The 18,033-nt window shown below is 49.0% G+C and overlaps 1 protein-coding gene across 3 annotated transcripts in view; it reads left to right on the forward strand.

Annotated features, from left to right (window-relative positions):
* Positions 1–10,718, forward strand: part of CUL4A (cullin 4A) — a 45,628-nt gene extending 34,910 nt beyond the window's left edge. For 2 of the 3 annotated variants that reach the window (XM_019920971.3, XM_019920972.3), the window contains 5 exons: positions 2,915–3,028; positions 5,135–5,240; positions 5,363–5,535; positions 8,080–8,232; positions 9,261–10,718. In XM_019920971.3, coding sequence (XP_019776530.1) covers positions 2,915–3,028; positions 5,135–5,240; positions 5,363–5,535; positions 8,080–8,232; positions 9,261–9,356 — 642 coding nt within the window. In that variant the 3' untranslated portion in view covers positions 9,357–10,718. Of the gene's footprint in view, positions 1–2,914; positions 3,029–5,022; positions 5,241–5,362; positions 5,536–8,079; positions 8,233–9,260 lie in introns of those variants that run through there. The other variant, XM_033843749.2, reaches the window with a different exon arrangement.
* The last annotated feature ends 7,315 nt before the right edge of the window (positions 10,719–18,033 follow it).

Genomic DNA, 18,033 nt, shown 5'->3' on the forward strand with positions numbered 1-18,033 from the left:
GTTATCAAATAATTTGTGGGGAGAATTCGAGGACGATGTGAACCTCTTAATCCCCATCAGACTCACTTGCCCGGGTCCATGCTCACCTACAAGTAGTGATCCCGTCCCATCTCCCGTTTCTCTCTGTTTAGAAGTTGGCATCCTCTTCCTAGGACGAGCCTTCCCCTCTGCCCCACGAATTTACTTATTTTTCCTCCGTCTCTGTCAGTGTGCACTCCTGGATTCTTACCTATTTGATGCTGAGATTACCCCACCTCTGGCTTGCGGGGGCTCTCCTAGCTCCTGTGCTTCAGCATGGACCCCTGCACTCTTGAGAACCTTGGTCTTCTAGCAAAAGGTGTTTGGGGCTTACCAAATACTCGTACTTGGTAAAATACACCTACAGTTTTGTGTACAGCTCAGTGGCATTAAGTTATGGAAAGTTCAGAACTTTTCCGTTATCCCAAACAGAAGCCCTGACCCAGTATGCAGTCCCTCCCATCCCCCATCCCCACTACACACACACACACACACACACACACACTCACACTCTCTCTCTCTCTCTCTGTCTCTCTCTCTGTCTCTGTCTCTCTCTCTCTCTCTCGCCCCCTCCCTCCTCCTCTCTCTCCTCTCTCTCCTCTCTCTCCTCTCTCTCCTCTCTCTCCCCTCTCTCCCCTCTCTCCCCTCTCTCCCCTCTCTCCCCTCTCTCCCCTCTCTCTCCCCTCTCTCCTCTCTCTCCCCTCTCTCCCCTCTCTCCCCTCTCTCCCCTCTCTCCCCTCTCTCCCCTCTCTCCCCTCTCTCCCCTCTCTCCCCTCTCTCCCCTCTCTCCCCTCTCTCCCCTCTCTCCCCTCTCTCTCCTCTCTCTCCTCTCTCCCCTCCCCAGACTTAGGCAACCACTGATCTACTTGTTCTGGATCTACTTGTTCTAGACGTTTGCTATAAATGAGATCGTACGTTGTGTGGCCTTTTCGGTTGGGCTTCTCGCACTAAGCATCATGTCCTCAGGGTTCATCCACGCCGTCGCGTGTGGCATCTTCATGCCAATTTAAGGCTGAATCACACTCCACCGGGTACATGGACCACCTTCGTGTATCCATCCATCGATGGGCATGTGGGCTATTTCCACCTTCTGACTGTCGTGAACGATGCTCCTGTGAACATGTGTGTGCCGTGTTTGATTACCCGTTGTTGGCTTTTTGGGGTCTATCCCTAGGAGTAGAATTGCTGGTTCATGTGATAACTGTTCAACTTTTTTGACGAACTACCACCATTTTTCATAGCACCTACGCCATTTTATGTTCCCATCAGCAACTCACAGGGGTTCCAATTTCCACACCTCCTCACCAGCGTTTGTTATTTTTCATTTTTTATGACATAGCCATCTTGGTAGGAATCGGTGTCTCATTTTGGTTAGACTTGCTTTTGCCTGGTGACTGATGACGTGGAGCATCTTGCCATGTGCTTATTGGCTATTTGTAGACCTTCTTTGGAGAATTGTCTATTCAAGTCCTCTGCCCATTTTTGTTTTTTAATTCAAAAGGTTTATTACTCGTCTATTAATCCTGTTACATTTATTTATTCAGTTGTCTGCCCATTTTTTAATTGTGTTTTCTGTCTGTTAAGTGGTGAGAGTTCTTTCTGTGTTCCAGACATTAGATCCTTATCAGACACGTGACTTGCAGATATCTTCTGTGAGTTTTTTTATTTTCTTGATAGTGTCCTCTGCATAAAAGTTTTTAATTTTGATGAAGTCCACTTAATCTGTTTTTTTCTGTTGTTACTTGTACTTTTGGTCGTATCTAAAAAACTATTGCCAAATCCAAGGTCACGAAAATTTGTGCCTATGTTTTCTTCTAAGAGCTTTGTAGTTTTAATTATATTTAGGTCTTTGATCTTTGTTGAGCCTAGAACAGTTAACTGGCTAGTAAGCACCCAGTGTTAGCTGCTGCTACCTTATTATAATCATTATTATTATTTCCACTCCTGGGAATTAATCTCCAGGAAATAATTTTAAGAGACGTCTGCATTGGAAGGATTATCACACTGTTGACTTTTTTTTAGGTGTGAGATGGTACAGTAGACCCGTTTTCTAGAAGAGTCCTTGTCTGTTAGCTGTGTTCTGAAATACTTAGACATGCAGTGACATCATGCCTGGGACTTGATGTATTGAAGCTGGCTCATGGGTCCGTGGGGTGACTAGGAGCTGAGTTTGGAAGCGTGAAGAGGAGTTGCCAGGCAGCTGCGAGGCTGCGGGCCCAGGCCCTCACCCCTCGGCCCTGCTTTGCAGTAGCTCAGGTCCAGGTCCCGCTCCCTTAGCACCCCGTCCAGTGGGCTGGTGACAGTGCCGGCGAGCAGCTCCGGACCTGGCAGAGGGGTGGGAAGAGGAGGTGCGCGCTGTGGAGTCGGGGGGGCCGGGCCCAGGGGAGGACTGAACCCCCTCTTAGGACCTGGGCCTCGGCTCTTGACACTGCCAGGGCCGAGTGGAGTGCGGGCCCTGGGGCTCCAGGGCGAGAAGACAAACCCAAAAAGACCCAGAAGGCGTGGTCGCCAGTTGGAGACGGGAATCCTCGTGATGAGGGTGTCGGGCGCCCGGGGGCAGGGGGAGGCTGCAGAGGGAGGCTGTCGAGAGGGGTCGGCTCACCAGGTGAAGCCTGATGAGAGCCGCGGGTGCTCCAGGGCACAGAGGCTGTGGGAGGGGCCGAGGAAGCCCCCGGGGGCTCGGGAGGGAGGTCCCAGCCTCACGTCCTGGACGGCGTCAGGAGCCCTCCCAGAAAGTACCACTGAAATCGCGACAACCTCAGGGCCCAAGCAGGTGGCGGCAGCTGTCAAAACACAGAACTGACTTTTCATTCAGCCGTGAACACTGAACAGTATGTGGTTCTTCAGGTTAAAGGTGTTTAGCATAATTAAATTGGTTGTTTCCTTGGCTTGACAGATGATTAAACTTCAGGAAGTATTCAAGACGTTTTATCTTGGAAAGCACAGCGGTCGAAAGCTTCAGTGGCAAACTACACTGGGTCACGCTGTGTTGAAAGCAGAGTTTAAAGAGGTAAGTCCTGTGTCTCCTCCACTTTTTACTTTTCTGAAGTATGTTAATAGAATGTTTTTTGATTGTGATTGAACTTTGGTAGCAAAGAAAGGAAGCGTTTACTCAATATAACTCAACACTGGCTTTTCAAAGGTCAATAAAATGAAACAGTCGAAGGATTACTATTCTAATCAATAAAAATTAATTAGAATAGAGAAGCATTTACCTAATTAAAAATAGAGCTGGGCTTCCCTGGTGGCGCAGTGGTTGAGAGTCCGCCTGCCGATGCAGGGGACGCGGATTCGTGCCCCGGTCTGGGAAGATCCCACATGCCACGGAGCGGCTGGGCCCGTGAGCCATGGCTGCTGAGCCTGCATGGCTGGAGCCTGTGCTCCGCAACAGGAGAGGCCACAGCAGCGAGAGGCCCGCGTACCGCAAAAAAAAAAAAAAAAAAAAGAGCTAAGGCTGTGAAGAGGCAGTTCATAAAAGTGAGACTGAAACTCTGACTAGGAAACTGACAGGCTACAACTAAAAGAGCAGCAGCCTCGCCCCCTGCGGGAAGGAGCCCGTGAGCCCTGCAGAGGGCAGTGGTGCTGCGTCTCAGAACCTGCAGTCACGGGCTTGGTTGCAAGTAGTTCCAACTCTGGGAATTCATCTTCATAAAACATTTTCACAGATTAATGAGTAAGAATATTTGTTTCAGTGCTGTTATTAAAAGTGACAATTTAGGAAGGGAAAATGCATACAGTGTATTGATAAGTGAAAGAAACATGTCACAAAACAGTCCATATTCGAACTTAACTTCAATTTTGTAAACAAAATTCAATTATGTATACTGAGCCAAAAAATTACAGAATTACTGTTTTGCAGTTGTACTACGTTAACTATGCATTTTCATATAAATTAAATATACAATTACACATAAATTATCTGTACACATTTCATTGTGTGTTATTGTACAGGGTCATATACACAAAACCACACACGCTACATATAGTTCTTGTTTTTTCTTTTTTTTAATAAATTGATTTATTTGTTTCTTTTTTGGCTGCGTTGGGTCTTCGTTGCTGTGTGAGGGCTTTCTCTAGTTGTGGCGAGCGGGGGCTACTCTTCATTGCGGTGCATGGGTTTCTCATCGCGGTGGCTTCTCTTGTTACGGAGCACGGGCTCTAGGCGTGCAGGCTTCAGTAGTTGTGGCTCGTTGGCTCAGTAGTTGTGGCTTGCGGGCTCTAGAGCGCAGGCTCAGTAGTTGTGGCGCCCGGGCTTAGTTGCTCCGCGGCATGTGGGATCTTCCCAGACCAGGGCTCGAACCCGTGTCCCCTGCATTGGCAGGCGGATTCTTAACCACTGCGCCACCAGGGAAGACCTCACATACAGTTCTTTAAGGTGTCGTGAGAGTTAAATCCCACGGTCCCCTTACTGTCCACACCCCCGACTGGGCCCAGAGGAAGCACTTGCACGGGGTGCCCCTCCCCACAGTGACCACGTGGCGAGTGTCCGTGGCAGGGGCTGGGTGACAGGAGGTGGGGCCCATGTCAGCTGCTGCAGTGGAGGGAGTATCGCGATAAGGCGGGTCACATGGCTTTGTGCATGTGACAGCGCTACGTCTGAGAAGCCACTATATACCTTAACTTAATACTTTATTGCCAAGAAAATGCTAACTGTCGTGTGAGCCTTCAGCAAGTCCTAATCCTTTTCTGGTGGCGGGTTTGAAATACTGAGTCACCGACATGGGACACGGCACGGAAGGAGCAGGTGCTTGGAAAGGGAGCCGACAGACACGCAGACCTGCAGTCGAGCGAGGTGTGACATGTGCGCCTGTTCGCAGGGTCCTTGTTCTCTTCATGCAGCATCAGCTGCGTCTCCTGCCAGCTTCCCCTCCAGCCCGGCCTCGTCACCGTGCCTTCTCGTGCTCTGTCCAGAGTTATTTCAAGAGAAGACTTAAGTGCAATCCTGAGTCATTTTATTTTTGTATAACTCATAACTTAATTTCTTCTTATTTGGTGTTCAATTAGTAATTCTTAGATTCCCCGCGCACACAAAGTTTGAGAGCAAAGAGCAGCCTCTTAAAGAGGTCTGCGGGGTGCGCGAACGCGGCGTCCCACGTGAGCTGTCCTTCTCTTCAAGGGGAAGAAGGAGCTGCAGGTGTCGCTGCTCCAGACGCTGGTGCTCCTCATGTTCAACGAAGGCGACGGATTCAGCTTTGAGGACATAAAGATGGCCACCGGGATAGGTAGGCACGCCTCCGCAGCGCGGGCGGCTTCGGGGAAGGGGACGTGGAGGCGCGGCCCCTGCTGGCTGCACCCGAGGTCGCGGCTGCCCGGGGTCCTGACCTGTGCGCTTTCTCCCACTCAGAGGGCAGCGAGCTGCGGAGGACGTTGCAGTCCCTGGCCTGCGGGAGGGCGCGCGTGCTGATCAAAAGTCCCAGAGGGAGGGAGGTCGAAGACGGAGACAGATTCGTCTTCAATGGAGAGTTCAAGCACAAGTTGTTTCGGATCAAGATCAATCAAATCCAGATGAAGGAAACCGTACGTGTACCCACTTTCTCTTCCGTTACACGGCACTCACCAGGGAGTCACTAGGTTTAGAGTAATTTCTCGACTCTAGGGTTCCAGAGCATGTTCTAAAGTGTCTAATTACATACGTCATGTCTAGGAGAGGGCTTATTTTAACGTAACTTTCATTACTTTATACTCACGACAGGGGCAAAAATCAGAAAGAAATGCATTTAACAGTTATGGTTCCTATTCACAGAAGTGGTGGGTAAATCAGATCTTCCCAGACCGCGTGCTGTTAGCGTGGAGAGCACGTCATTTCCAAACCTGGTGACTGGTCTCTTGATTTCTGCACAGCACTCAGCCATTCTCTCGGCCTCGCCTCCACCAGGTCCTGGGGTAGAAGTGGTGAGGGTCCTGGGAGTTGTGGACCCACCAGCAGCGCCTCTGGGATCCATGTACAGGTGGAGCATCTGTAGCTTTGATCAGGCTCTCGAGTGTCACGTGTCCGGAGCAGGTTCTGGACCTGCCCTCGGGCCTTCCTGATGCAGAAGCCCTGGTGCCGCAGGGCTGTGGTCAGCGTGTGGGCCAGACGGGCAGATGCACCCTGGTGCCCATCTACAGAGCAGGTGTCAGCCGCCCCCTTGTACGTGTGGATGAGCGAGACGGCCTCGTGGGGAGGGAGGTAGTCCAGATGATGCACGGGCAGCTCTGAAGGTCTGAGGTGGCATCACAGACGCTCCTACACCTGCAGCGGGTCTGAGGCCTGCTGCCCTTCCCCCAGGAGCTCGGTGTTGCCCAGTCGGGAAGTATGTTCAGATCGTGCAAAAGAAATAGATCAATAAATGCGTGAAAGATATTTAGTCTCATCAGTAGTTGTTTCAATTCAAATTAAAATAATATTGTATTTTTTGGCTATCAGTTTGGGAAATGTTTAAAAGTTTGGTAGTATCAGGAGTTGGCAAGAATATGAGAAAACGGGAATTTTTATTTTTTGAGATGTTTGGATTGGCACAGTGTTTTTAGTGGGTAATTCAACATATATGTTGAAGGTTTAATGCACGTAGCCTGTGTTCCATCTTTCTTACTATTAGGAATTTATACCAGAGTGACTAAAGGGTGTAAGATTCTGGACTTATAATTCCCAAGTGGGCCTGTCTGTCACCTCTCTTCCTCCAGAGGTGACCTCTCCTGCCACTTGAGTTTGCGGCTTTTCTCTGATGTACATGTGTAAACTTGTCTTAATGGGATCGCTCCACGTGCCATTTACATGCACCATTTTGTAAGCTGTTCCTGTTCTTCACCCTGGGCCTCTTTCCATGTCAGGACTTGGTTTTTAAGGGTGCAGAGTAATCCGTTGTGTGGCTCGAATCCGAGAATCCGTGGGGCCCATCTGCAGGGCCTGGCAGTGCCCCTGCCGAAAGGCAGTCAGGATGTTTCCATTCCTGGAAATCGGGTTATGCTGACCATCCTGTTCAAAACACTCCTGTTTCCCTGGCGGGGTTGCTTCTTGAGCGTAAACTCCTTGCCCTGGAATCGCTGCGTCAGAGAAGGTGAACTTTGTTGACTTGACCCCTCAGCCAGATTCCAGTCTCTGGCTCACGGGGGTCCTGACCTCCGTCCCCGGCCTTTGCCCACCCCGTTCTCAGGCACCGAAGTAGTTCACTGCCGTGTTAGTGTGACTTCCTTTGGTTCCTCTGAGCATCTCTTTGCCATTTAGGAGCTCGTACGAAGTAGGTAACCTTTCTAGTCCTCAGTTCTTCATCTTTTAGAATAAGTGTAACACCATCTCAGGGTGTGAGATTTCAGTGAAAATGCTTCTGCTTAAGCCTCTTGGCCGAGCGCCTGGAAGCACCTTATAGATGCTGGTCCGGCTCTTCGTGGGCGGCCGTTTGCAGTTTTCTCTTCTTAATTAACTGCTTGAATTCAAGTCACTGGTACATTTATTGTAATATTCCACCTCTGACTTGTGGGTATCCTGTTTATATTGAGGACATTAACCTTTGTCTTTTGTGCACATGATTTTGTCGTTCTGAGAGCGTTTCCCACATGACTACGGTGGGAAGTAGAGTCTTTTCTTCCACAGTTTCTGACTTGGGGGTCATCCTAAGAAAGACCTTCCTCTAACCCAAATTTTAAAAAACATTTACCTCTATTTTTCTAGTAGTTTATACATTTAAATCTTTCTGTGGGCAGTGTAGAAATTATTTTAGTATCAGAAAACATTGTAACCACCCTCCCTACTTTAAAAAGTGAGTTGATTCTCTGATAACCTATTGGAACTGTCACCGTTATTATAATCAGATTCTCACATTATGGGGTAGTTTCTCATTTCTGTTCTACAAGTTCTGTTGATCTATTTCATAGCCAGCACCAAAAGTCTTTTAATTAATGTACCTATTCCTGTAAATGTACTTATTTTGGTCCTGAAGTTAAACAGTTTCACTAGAACAAAACTGCAGCACAGGACAGGATCCACCCGCAGTGTGGCCTTTCTTTCAACAGAAGCTTATCAGACTCCACAGTCGGAGATAATCAGCACTGAAATACACTCTCGCTCCGGCTTCTCCCGTGCAGGTTGAAGAGCAGGCCAGCACCACAGAGCGCGTGTTCCAGGACCGGCAGTACCAGATCGATGCCGCCATCGTCAGGATAATGAAGATGAGAAAGACGCTGGGCCACAACCTGCTCGTTTCCGAATTGTATAATCAGCTGAAGTTTCCCGTCAAGGTGAGTGGCTGTCAGCTTAGGTCGCAGCACCCGTTGCACCCTTGGCAAAGCGCATACGAGTCTCACGACCTTTAGCATCGGACCATCTGTCCTCCGTTATAGCTGGTCACACACTACAGAAATCTCCATGTGTGTGTGAGAGTGGGGCTCCACCTGACCCCCGGTCACCGCTGGAGGGACACTAGGGCCCGGCTCTCTCTCCTCCCGCTGTTGTCACGTTGCCTCTGCCCGAGGACGTCTGCCCTGAAGCCTTCCGGCAGGCGTCCCAGTACCACCTGTGCGCCTGGGCAGAAGTTCTCTGAGGCCGTGCCGTCCAGCCCGGGCGGACCGGGGAGTGGACGGACACTGGACGGGCCAGTGGGCCCTCCTGTCCCCAGGGAGTCCTGTGCCCCGCCATGCTCTGCACCCCGTGGGGCCGGAGTCCCTGCCCCTGTACAGGAGGGACCCGGCGGTTCAACAGAGGCTGCAGAAGCGCCAGCTCTGCTCCGACAGGTGCTGGTATCGGCCCATCACTTGGGGTGGAGGGTCCACTCGGGCTCGGAGGCGACCGCGCAGACACGCCTCCAAATGCAGACGTGCCTGGTGCGTCCCCTTCCCAGGGGCACTGCCCACGTGGGGCATGTGTAAGTAGCACACGGTGATGGCAGGCGGCATTAGGGGCACCGTCCTCACGAAGGAAGGACACACCCCGGGCAGGCTCCGCCAGGCTGTGGTGCGCAGCGACGTCGGTGCCGTGCTCGCCGTTCACAGCCTCACACCCCCAACGGGCAGCCCTGCTCGGACGCCTCCACACGGATGGAAGCGCTTTGCTCACGATGTGACGTTAGCATTGTCTTTGGAAGCAGGCAGTTTTGGTCTGGCGTTTTATAATTGGCCTCTGATTATAAACAGTTCTTTGTAGATGGGTGTGTTGGTACGTGGTATGTGCACATAACTGCAATCCCGGGCCTCGAGCGTGGCATCTCATATTCCCCTATGGTTGTAGCTTTAACGCCACTATAATGGGGGCTTTTGTTCTTCTTTTCCAGCCTGGAGATTTGAAAAAGAGAATCGAATCTCTCATAGACAGAGACTACATGGAGAGAGACCAGGACAGTCCCAACCAGTACCGCTACGTGGCCTGAGGCTCGTGGCGGCTCCTCCCGTGAGACACTAGAATGTATCTTTAGGGCAGAAACACTTCTGTGCTGTTTCCAGGACTTTCTGGTACTCAGCAGCATGGCTGCTTTGGGACTAGCAGGAAAGGGGGTCCTTGGCTCCTCCTTCACAGGCTCAAGGATTTGCAGGTGGCTTGTGTACCTTCCCTCCAGTTCTTCCTCCTGTTCTGTTAGGCGTTTGGATGGTTCCGTGGCTCTGCAGAGTGACTCTGAGGTCGGACAAGCAGATCCTGGTTTCTTAAAAGAGGCTCCTTTGTAAGCTGTGTTCTCGTGGCAGAAGCTCATGTTCGGTGTGTGTGTGTGAGACCCTCCGTGCTGCCCTTCTGTAGCTGCAGGGACACAAGCTCTTAGACCCAAAACAAGAACCCTTACTGGTGAACATTAGGAAGAAACAGTCACTGTTAAAGCTGGCTGGTCGATTATGCAGCCTGGATAGTAGCATCTGTTCCAGGTCTTTCAACAAGGGTTAACCTCTGAGGAGTGGCTTTCAGGATGGGGCTCCTTGGCGAGACCTCTGACGCACCAGGAGGACGCCACGTCCGACGTGTGTGATGCCGCGAGCCCGTCAGCGCCTTCACTTTTACTTCCACTGCGTCCCTCGTGGATTTTCTGTTTGAGGGTTTAGAGGGGGGCAGTGTGTGTGTGTTTGCTGTTCTAAGATTGAGTCTAGCAGCCCCGTTCTCTGCATTGGGGAACTGCTGTTTGATTTTTTCTAATTGCAGTGTTTGTACGATTGCGACAATAAAGTTTGGTTTTGTTTTCACGGCCCTGGGCAGGGTGGCTGTCCTCTGCTGTAACCACTGTAAACGTTTCGGAGGAGACTTGACGTTGTGAGCAGGGGTGACCTCGGCGGCACCTGCTTGCATTGCTGTGTGCGCGCAGCCTCGGCTGCGCGGTGGACGGTGACGTTCGTGTGGCACCTACAACAGACACTTCGCTGAGAGCATTTAAAAGCGCTTATATTTTACACAGTAGCAGGCTACATTTTGATTCAAAGCTACCAAAGGAATTTTGATCATGGTGTAAGTGTTGAAAGCAATATTTTCTGGAATATACCAAGTTTATATAATTTGATTTTTGTGCTAAATTATTAAAAGATTCTCCCTTTTTGAAACATGCGTGTTTAAAATATGACATCTTATGGGTTTCCATATGAAAATCCTCACTCTTTAAGTATCATCCTTATTTCTATATTTGTAAATTTTCATTTGTGAGTTCAGTAACAGGTGGTTGGTAAGAGACCAGATTAGACTTTAAGTTCATTATCTCTTGATTGTTGACATTGTAACTGAATGTAGACTTACCCTGAATAAAATTAGTTTAATTGGCCTTAAAATTACATTAATGCAACTGTGGCGCAAACAACACGTTCCTCCTCACCCTTCAGCGTGGCAGACGTCAGCCCCCGGCCCCCCGCCCTGGCCTCACTGTGTTTCACCTGTGCGCTTCCTTCAGGGTCACGTCACTCACGTGTCATTACAGTTAAAGGTCAGCGTGGGAAACTGGCAGTCGAGGAATGATTGAAAAGGAAAAGACACGTAGGCGAAAAGCTACTGAATTGGAAGGAAGAAGGTGAGATGCGTTGAGGACTTTCCCGGGGAAGCCCTGAGCCTCAGGCAGGAGGTCGGGGCAGCGTGGGACGGTGTCAAACGTCCCCTTTAAAACAGACCCGGTGACTCTACAGTAACAGCGGGAAAGAAACAGGCAGGAGGAGTGGAGCGTTGTTTCAGACCTCTCCTGACGCAGGGCAGCGTCGGGGCAGAGCGGTCCGGAAACCCCGCCCGCGGGGCTGCAGCGGGGCGGGGCTGGGGACAGGCGTGTCGCCAAGGGTCCAAGAAATGAAACTAAATAGAAGAAAAAAAACTTGAGATGCGTCTTTTTTGGAGTGGCAAAAAGTCTAATACGAATTAAGATCCCTTTGTTAAAAGACAAAGATAATTGACATTCTAAAAAATCGGGGGGTGGGGTGGGAACGTTTTTAAATAAAAACTGGCAAATTTGGGGGTCAGAATAAGGCAGTGCTGAGCATTTCATGTGCACAGAACTGCCAGCCAGCCGGCCGTGGCTGTGCTCTCGGCTGTGCTCTCAGTCTGAGCCCAGAGCAGCTGGGGGTGACGGGCGCCGTGGTCCCTGGCCCAGGAGGTGGTGGGTCGGGAAGGGCGCTTGCTGGGGCTGGGGCTGGGCTGGGGGCGGGAGGGGCTGAGGTAGGATCAGAGCTGGAGGACAGAGCGGTGGGTCAGAAGAAGCAGCGAGTGGTTGTGATGCCAGGGCGGCCATGCCCCCTGCCTCAGGCCCCAGGGAGCCGTGCCCGGTGACAGGTTAGGGTGGGCGAGCTGTTAGGCCAGGCAGGAGCTCTGCTGCCCAACACCCTGTCCCCCCGTTCCCTCCCTGGGGTCGGGGGTGACCCTCTGATGAGGTCGACCCTGGTCCAGCTCTCGCCTGGAAGTGGAACCTGCCCATCAAGAGACGGAGGGTCGAGGGGTCAGCAGAGAGGGCTGGGGGGACCGGGCCATCAGGGTAGGATGCGGAGCGCCGGGCTCAGACCCGTGGACCCTCGGGACGTGACCCCTCAGTTGCAGCGTGGAACAGTGGTCCCTCAGCTAAACTGACAAGCACATTGTTCGAATGTTCGAAAATGCCCGTACCCTTGACCCACCAAAGTCCACATCCCTTTTGATGTCCTGCCGCTCGTGGGGAGGGAAGCCTGGCACCGGAACAGCACGCATAGAAAAAATCCTGAATGTCCTTGGACAGGACTTAGGTGGTGTCCGTCCAAATGTGTGTGACGCTGGGTCCCCCAGGCCTTCCCCAGAGTGAGATCCAGACGCTGATGGAGCGGATGTCGCATGGGAGGGAGAGGTGTGGCCACGGTGGGGGGCAGAGCACCACCCCGTGCACGCGTGTGTGTATGTGTGCGTGCGCGCAGGTGCACAACAGCACACGGCTGCCCCCTCACGGTGGACTTACAGGGCCAAGGGAAACTGTTCATTGCATACTGTACTGCTTGAATATTTGTCAAAACAAAAAGTTTGTAAATAAAATTCATCCAAATTGTTAAGAAAAACAAAATGGCCCCGCATACCACACCCATAGCATCCTGCCCCTACCGTGGAGGGCGTGGTCAGCCCACCCAGAGGAGGCCCAGCGCCCCTCGCCCCTCTTCCTCCTCTAGTCAGTTGTGTCCTCTTCAGTTCCTTCATAGTAAGTCACACATTCCAGCCTCCATGTACCTGGCTCAACTTTTCTCAAGAGCGTCTAGTATGAAAATGAGGAAATGAAGGCCCATATTCTTCCCCATGATTCCTCCCCCTTCCAGTTTCTGACAGCTCTTGTCACATCATGTTTATATATTTATACATATTAAACTTTGCATGTTTTGTCTAAACGTTGCAAACTCGCAAAAGGCATTTACGATCATCTGTTAACTCACCCTGGAACCCCGGAGTGAAGTGTGATTCTGTACCCGGGCCGCTCAGAGTCTGAGCACAGGGATGAATAAGCTCTCTTCTTCCAAACGCCATCAAACGCTCAAAGTTCATGTCATATTTTAACTTGCTTTATATTTGGACTCTGGTCCAGCTTTTTGTCTTCCCTGGACATTTTAAAATAAAAATTTTAAGTAAAAATATAGCAATTTTTAATGCTATTGACAAAAAAACCCACACAAACCTTTGTCTTATCACTACGATCTGCAGTTTTCTTATTAAACTCTGCACGAATCCAGTTTCTTCTCAAAGACCTTTTCCTCAGAACCTGATGCCTTCCGACCGGCGGCGTGGCTGGCGTCCCCTGCTCCCCAGCCCCCAGCCTTCATTTCACTTATTTTCCTGATGCGTTTTTACTAAAGTGATCCTCACATGACTTCCTCGGCAGAAAGGCACAGGAGGAAAACGTTCTGAATCCTTGCTTGTCTGACTTACTTTGCCTTCGTGTTAGTAGTTTGGCTGCATATGAAGTTCTAGGTTCGGGACTTCGCTGGTGGTCCAGTGTTAAAGAATCCGCCTTCCGATGCAGGGGACGCGGGTTCGATCCCTGGTCGCGGAACTAAGATCCCGCAAGCCACGCGGGGCAACGAAGCCCTCGCGCCGCAACTACCGAGCTGGCGCGCCGCGGTGAAAGATCCCGCATGCCACAACTAAGACCCGACACAGCCAAATAAATAAATAAATGAAGTTCTAGGTTCACGTCCTGGCCCAGAACTCGGAAGGACTCGCTCCCCAGCCTCTGATTTCCAGCTCTGAAGTTGGCTGCCGTTGTGTAACTAACCTGGTTTGTTTGTTTTTTTTCCACAGAATGTTTGAAATCTAGTCCCAGGTTTTCGTATTTCACAATATTGTGACATGGGGCCCATTTTCATTTGTCCTGACAGGACCCAGTGAAACTCCCTCTTCAGAAGACTAGTGACTCACTCTGTCCTTTCTCCACTCACTTCCACAGGGCATCTTCCGCTCTGATCCTCCAGCTCTCACTTTCTTTAAGAGGAATTTTGTGACGAAAATAGGCCAGACGATCTTGAATGGAAACCCACAGCCCCCTCCCCTCCCTGCCCCGCCGTAAACTTTCCATTTCTGTTTCTGGTCAGTTCTTCCCCAGCGCAGTGGCCTCTAGATCAGTCTGTCACTTCCTGTTTCCTGATTACCCCCAATTTTAATAGGAGACTGTTGCTTTGTTTTGTTTTTATGGCTACAGTATGTTCTTGAAGTTCTGAGGGCACTAATTCAAATTTTTGAAGTTCTTTTCTCTTTCCGCACGTCTAGGGCAGGGTTGTAAACCTTTCCTGTAAAGAGCCAGACAGTAAACACTTCCTCCTTTGTGAGCCCCACAGAGTCGCTGTTAGGTGTTCTCTATTACTTTCCAACAACGTTACGTAAAAACCATCCTTAGTCCTCTCACACCAGCCACGAGCTTTGGCTTCTCAGATCCCCTCGAGGATCAGGGGTCGGGGGTTCTGTGCCCCCCGGTCCCCAGCACAGGATGCCCCACATTCTCTTGGTTGCTGGGGTGCGTGTGATTTGTGTGTCTGTGTGTGCACCTGTGTGTTCTTACAAAGACAGGAGGACAGCATAGAATGGGAGGTGCGGATGTAGATAAACGTGAAGCAGCGACATAAAGAGCTGAGAAGGTTTTTACGGGTCCCTAAGAATCAAGGTCGACTGCTCTGTAAACGGAGATGGCGCTGCATCTTAGAGCAGATATGCTGTCAGCTTCTCACACCTTGGAGGCCCCTGGGCTGGCAGACAGAACGGGTTAGGGCTGGAGCTTCACGGTCAGGTGGCCCAGGGGTCAAAGCCTGGCTCTGTCGCCATCTGGGTGCCCTTAAGAAAATTACACTCTCTAAACCTTGGTTTTCTTATCTTTTAAAAGAAGATAATGATGCTCCTTAGCTGTGGGGTTGTTCTGAGTTAATACAAAGGTACTTAAGACAGTGCCACAGGCCAGCACATGTGACAAACGGGGGCCTCTTCTGATTCGGTATAAATCTTAAACCTGCCCAAAGGGGTTAAACCGTTGCGGAGCAGGAAAGTGGGGGAACGGGAATAAAGAACAGAAATAAAATGATCGAAACACTCCAACTAAAAGGCAAAGACTTTCAGACTGGATAGAAAATTAAGACCCAGGTAGGTATACGTCATCTACAAGAAAGTCGTTTTACACATAAAGACACAGACGGGTCTAAAGTAAAAGATGAAAAAAGCTTTAGCATGAAAACTAATCATAGGAAATTACACACAGAAAGCTGTGTGGCTATATTAGCATCTAGTGGACTTCACGACAGGGAGTATTTGCAGAGGTAGAGGGCATTTCATAAAGATAAAAGAGGCGCTCATCAGAGCCAGCCCTAATGACAGACCTCTATAACAGAGCTTCCAAATTAATGAAGCAAAACTGATGGCTGAAAAGAGCAATTAGAAGCAGCAGACAGATCCATGATTGCAGTCGGAGATCTCAGCGCTCTCAGTAGCTGGTAAGTAGACAGAAAGACAGGAAGGACGTGAAACATTATCAACCGACCTGACCTCGTGGATAATTACAGAATAGTACACTCAACAACGCTCTTCCCAGTTCGTGGGGACTCTAACCAAGGTAAGCATGTGATGTGTCATAAAACAAGTCTCACTGCACTTTAAAGGGCTGAAACTATACAGAATGTGGCCTAGATCACAATGAAATTAAAGTAGAAATGTAACAGAAAGATAATTGGTAAATGACTAAATGGAAATTAAGCAATACACTTCTAAATAAATAATCCAATAATTCTAATATAAATAGATAACATAAATAACACACTTTTAAATAAATAACCGGGGCTTCCCTGGTGGCGCAGTGGTTGAGAGTCCGCCTGCCGACGCAGGGGACGCAGGTTCGTGCCCCGGTCCGGGAAGATCCCACATGCTGCGGAGCGGCTGGGCCCGTGAGCCATGGCCGCTGAGCCTGCGCGTCCGGAGCCTGTGCTCCGCAGCGGGAGAGGCCACAACAGTGAGAGGCCTGCGTACCACAAAAAAAAAAAAAAAATGAAACAAAAATTATCCATATTAGGAATGAAAGGACATGACAACAGATCCTACAGAGAATATTATGAATCAGTTTATGCCAATAAATTCTATAACTTAGATCACATGGTCAAATTCCACAAAATTTCCAAATTATCAAAATGGACACAAGAGGAAACAAAATAAAAACCTTACACGGTCTTTCAGAAACAGGAGGGAATAGTTCACAACTAAAATTATGAGTCCAGCATTACCCCGATTAAAAGATAAGACAAAAATATCACAACACCGACCAATGTCCCTTAACCAAATATTAGCAATTTGAATACACCAATATATAGAATCAATAATATACCAAAACCAAGTGAAGTTTTCCTCAAGAATGCAAGGTTGGTTTATCATTTGAAAATCTAAAAAAGAAAAGAAAGAAAAGAAAAACGTAATCATCTCAATAGATTAAGAAGATTTTGATGAAATTCAACACTGGTTGATTTTATTTTTTTTTAATATTTATTTATTTGGCTGCTCCAGGTCTTATTTGCGGCACGAGGGATCTTCATTGCCACGTGTGGGATCTTTAGTAGCAGCATGCAGGATCTAGTTTCCTGACCAGGGATTGAACCCAGGCCCTGCATTGGGAGCATGGAGTCTTAACCACTGGACCACCAGGGGAGTCCCAACACTCCTAGATTTTAAAAACAACTCTCAGAAAACTGGGAATAGAAGGGAACTTCCGTAACATGAGAAAGGACATATACATAAGATTTAAGCTAACATTATGCTTAAGAGTAACAGACTGAAAGCTTTCCCCCTAAGGCTGGGACAAGGCAACCTTTATTCAGTATTGTGTTGAAGATCTTAGCCACTGCAATAAAACAAGAAGTGAAAGGCGTATAGATAAGAGTGAAGAAGTAAAATAGTCTTTATTTTTTATTTTTTTTATTTTTTTTTGTTTGCAGTACGCGGGCCTCTCACTGCTGTGGCCTCTCCCGTTGCGGAGCACAGGCTCCGGACGCGCAGGCTCAGCGGCCATGGCTCGCGGGCCCAGCCGCTCTGCGGCATGTGGGATTTTCCCAGACCGGGGCGCGAACCCGTGTCCCCTGCATCGGCAGCCGGACTCTCAACCGCTGCGCCACCAGGGAAGCCCTAAAATAGTCTTTATTTACACATGATGTTATCATATAGGTAGAACATATGAAAACATCTACAAAAAATGCTACTAGAATAAGCCAGTTTAGCATGGTCAGAAGATGCAAGGTCACTAAACAAAGATCGAATGTATTTCTACATTCTAGCAACAAACAATTGGAAAATAAAATTTTAAAGTATAATTCCATTTGAAATAGTATCCAGAAATGTGTGAAATACCTGGGGATAAACTACAAACTATACAAGAAGATGAACACACAAAACTATCAAGCATTGCTGAAAAAAATTTAAAGAACACCAAAATAAATGGAGAACAACAGCATGTCATTGGAAGACCCAATATGGGGGTTGTTTTTTGTTTATTTTTGTTTGTTTTAAATTTATTTTATTTTGGGGGGCTGCATCGGGTCTTAGTTGCGGCACGCGGGATCTTCATTGAGGCACGAGGGACCTTTTATCGCGGCATGCAGGCTTCTCCCTAGTTGTGGCGTGTGGGTTTTTCTCTCTCTAGTTGAGGTGTGCGGGCTCCAGAGTGCATGGGCTTTCTCGTTGAGGTAGCTGAGCTCAGTAGTTGTGGCACACGGGCTTAGTTGCCCTGCAGTATGGGGGATCTTAGTTCCCTGACTAGGGATCGAACCCGCATCCCCTGCATTGGATTCTTTACCACTGGACCCCCAGGGAAGTCCCAAGACCCAATATTGTTAAGAGGTTGGTTTTCTCCAATGCCCACCAAAATTCCAGCAGGCTTTTTACTTTATAGAAAAATGATCCGCTGAGTCTAAAATGCCTATGGAAATCCAAAAAGCCAAAGCAGTCTTTACAAGAACAGTTGGAGAACTTTAGCTTTCAAGACTTTCAAGACTTATTATAAGGCTACAGTAATGAATGCATTATGGTATTGGTGAAATGATGGACATGCACATCAACTGAATGGGACAGGGAGCATCACAATATATCCACTTATTATGGTATTGGTGAAATGATGGACATGCACATCAACTGAA

Source organism: Tursiops truncatus, chromosome 18 (genome assembly GCF_011762595.2).
Source record: "Tursiops truncatus isolate mTurTru1 chromosome 18, mTurTru1.mat.Y, whole genome shotgun sequence".
Classification (NCBI taxonomy): Eukaryota; Metazoa; Chordata; class Mammalia; order Artiodactyla; family Delphinidae; genus Tursiops; species Tursiops truncatus.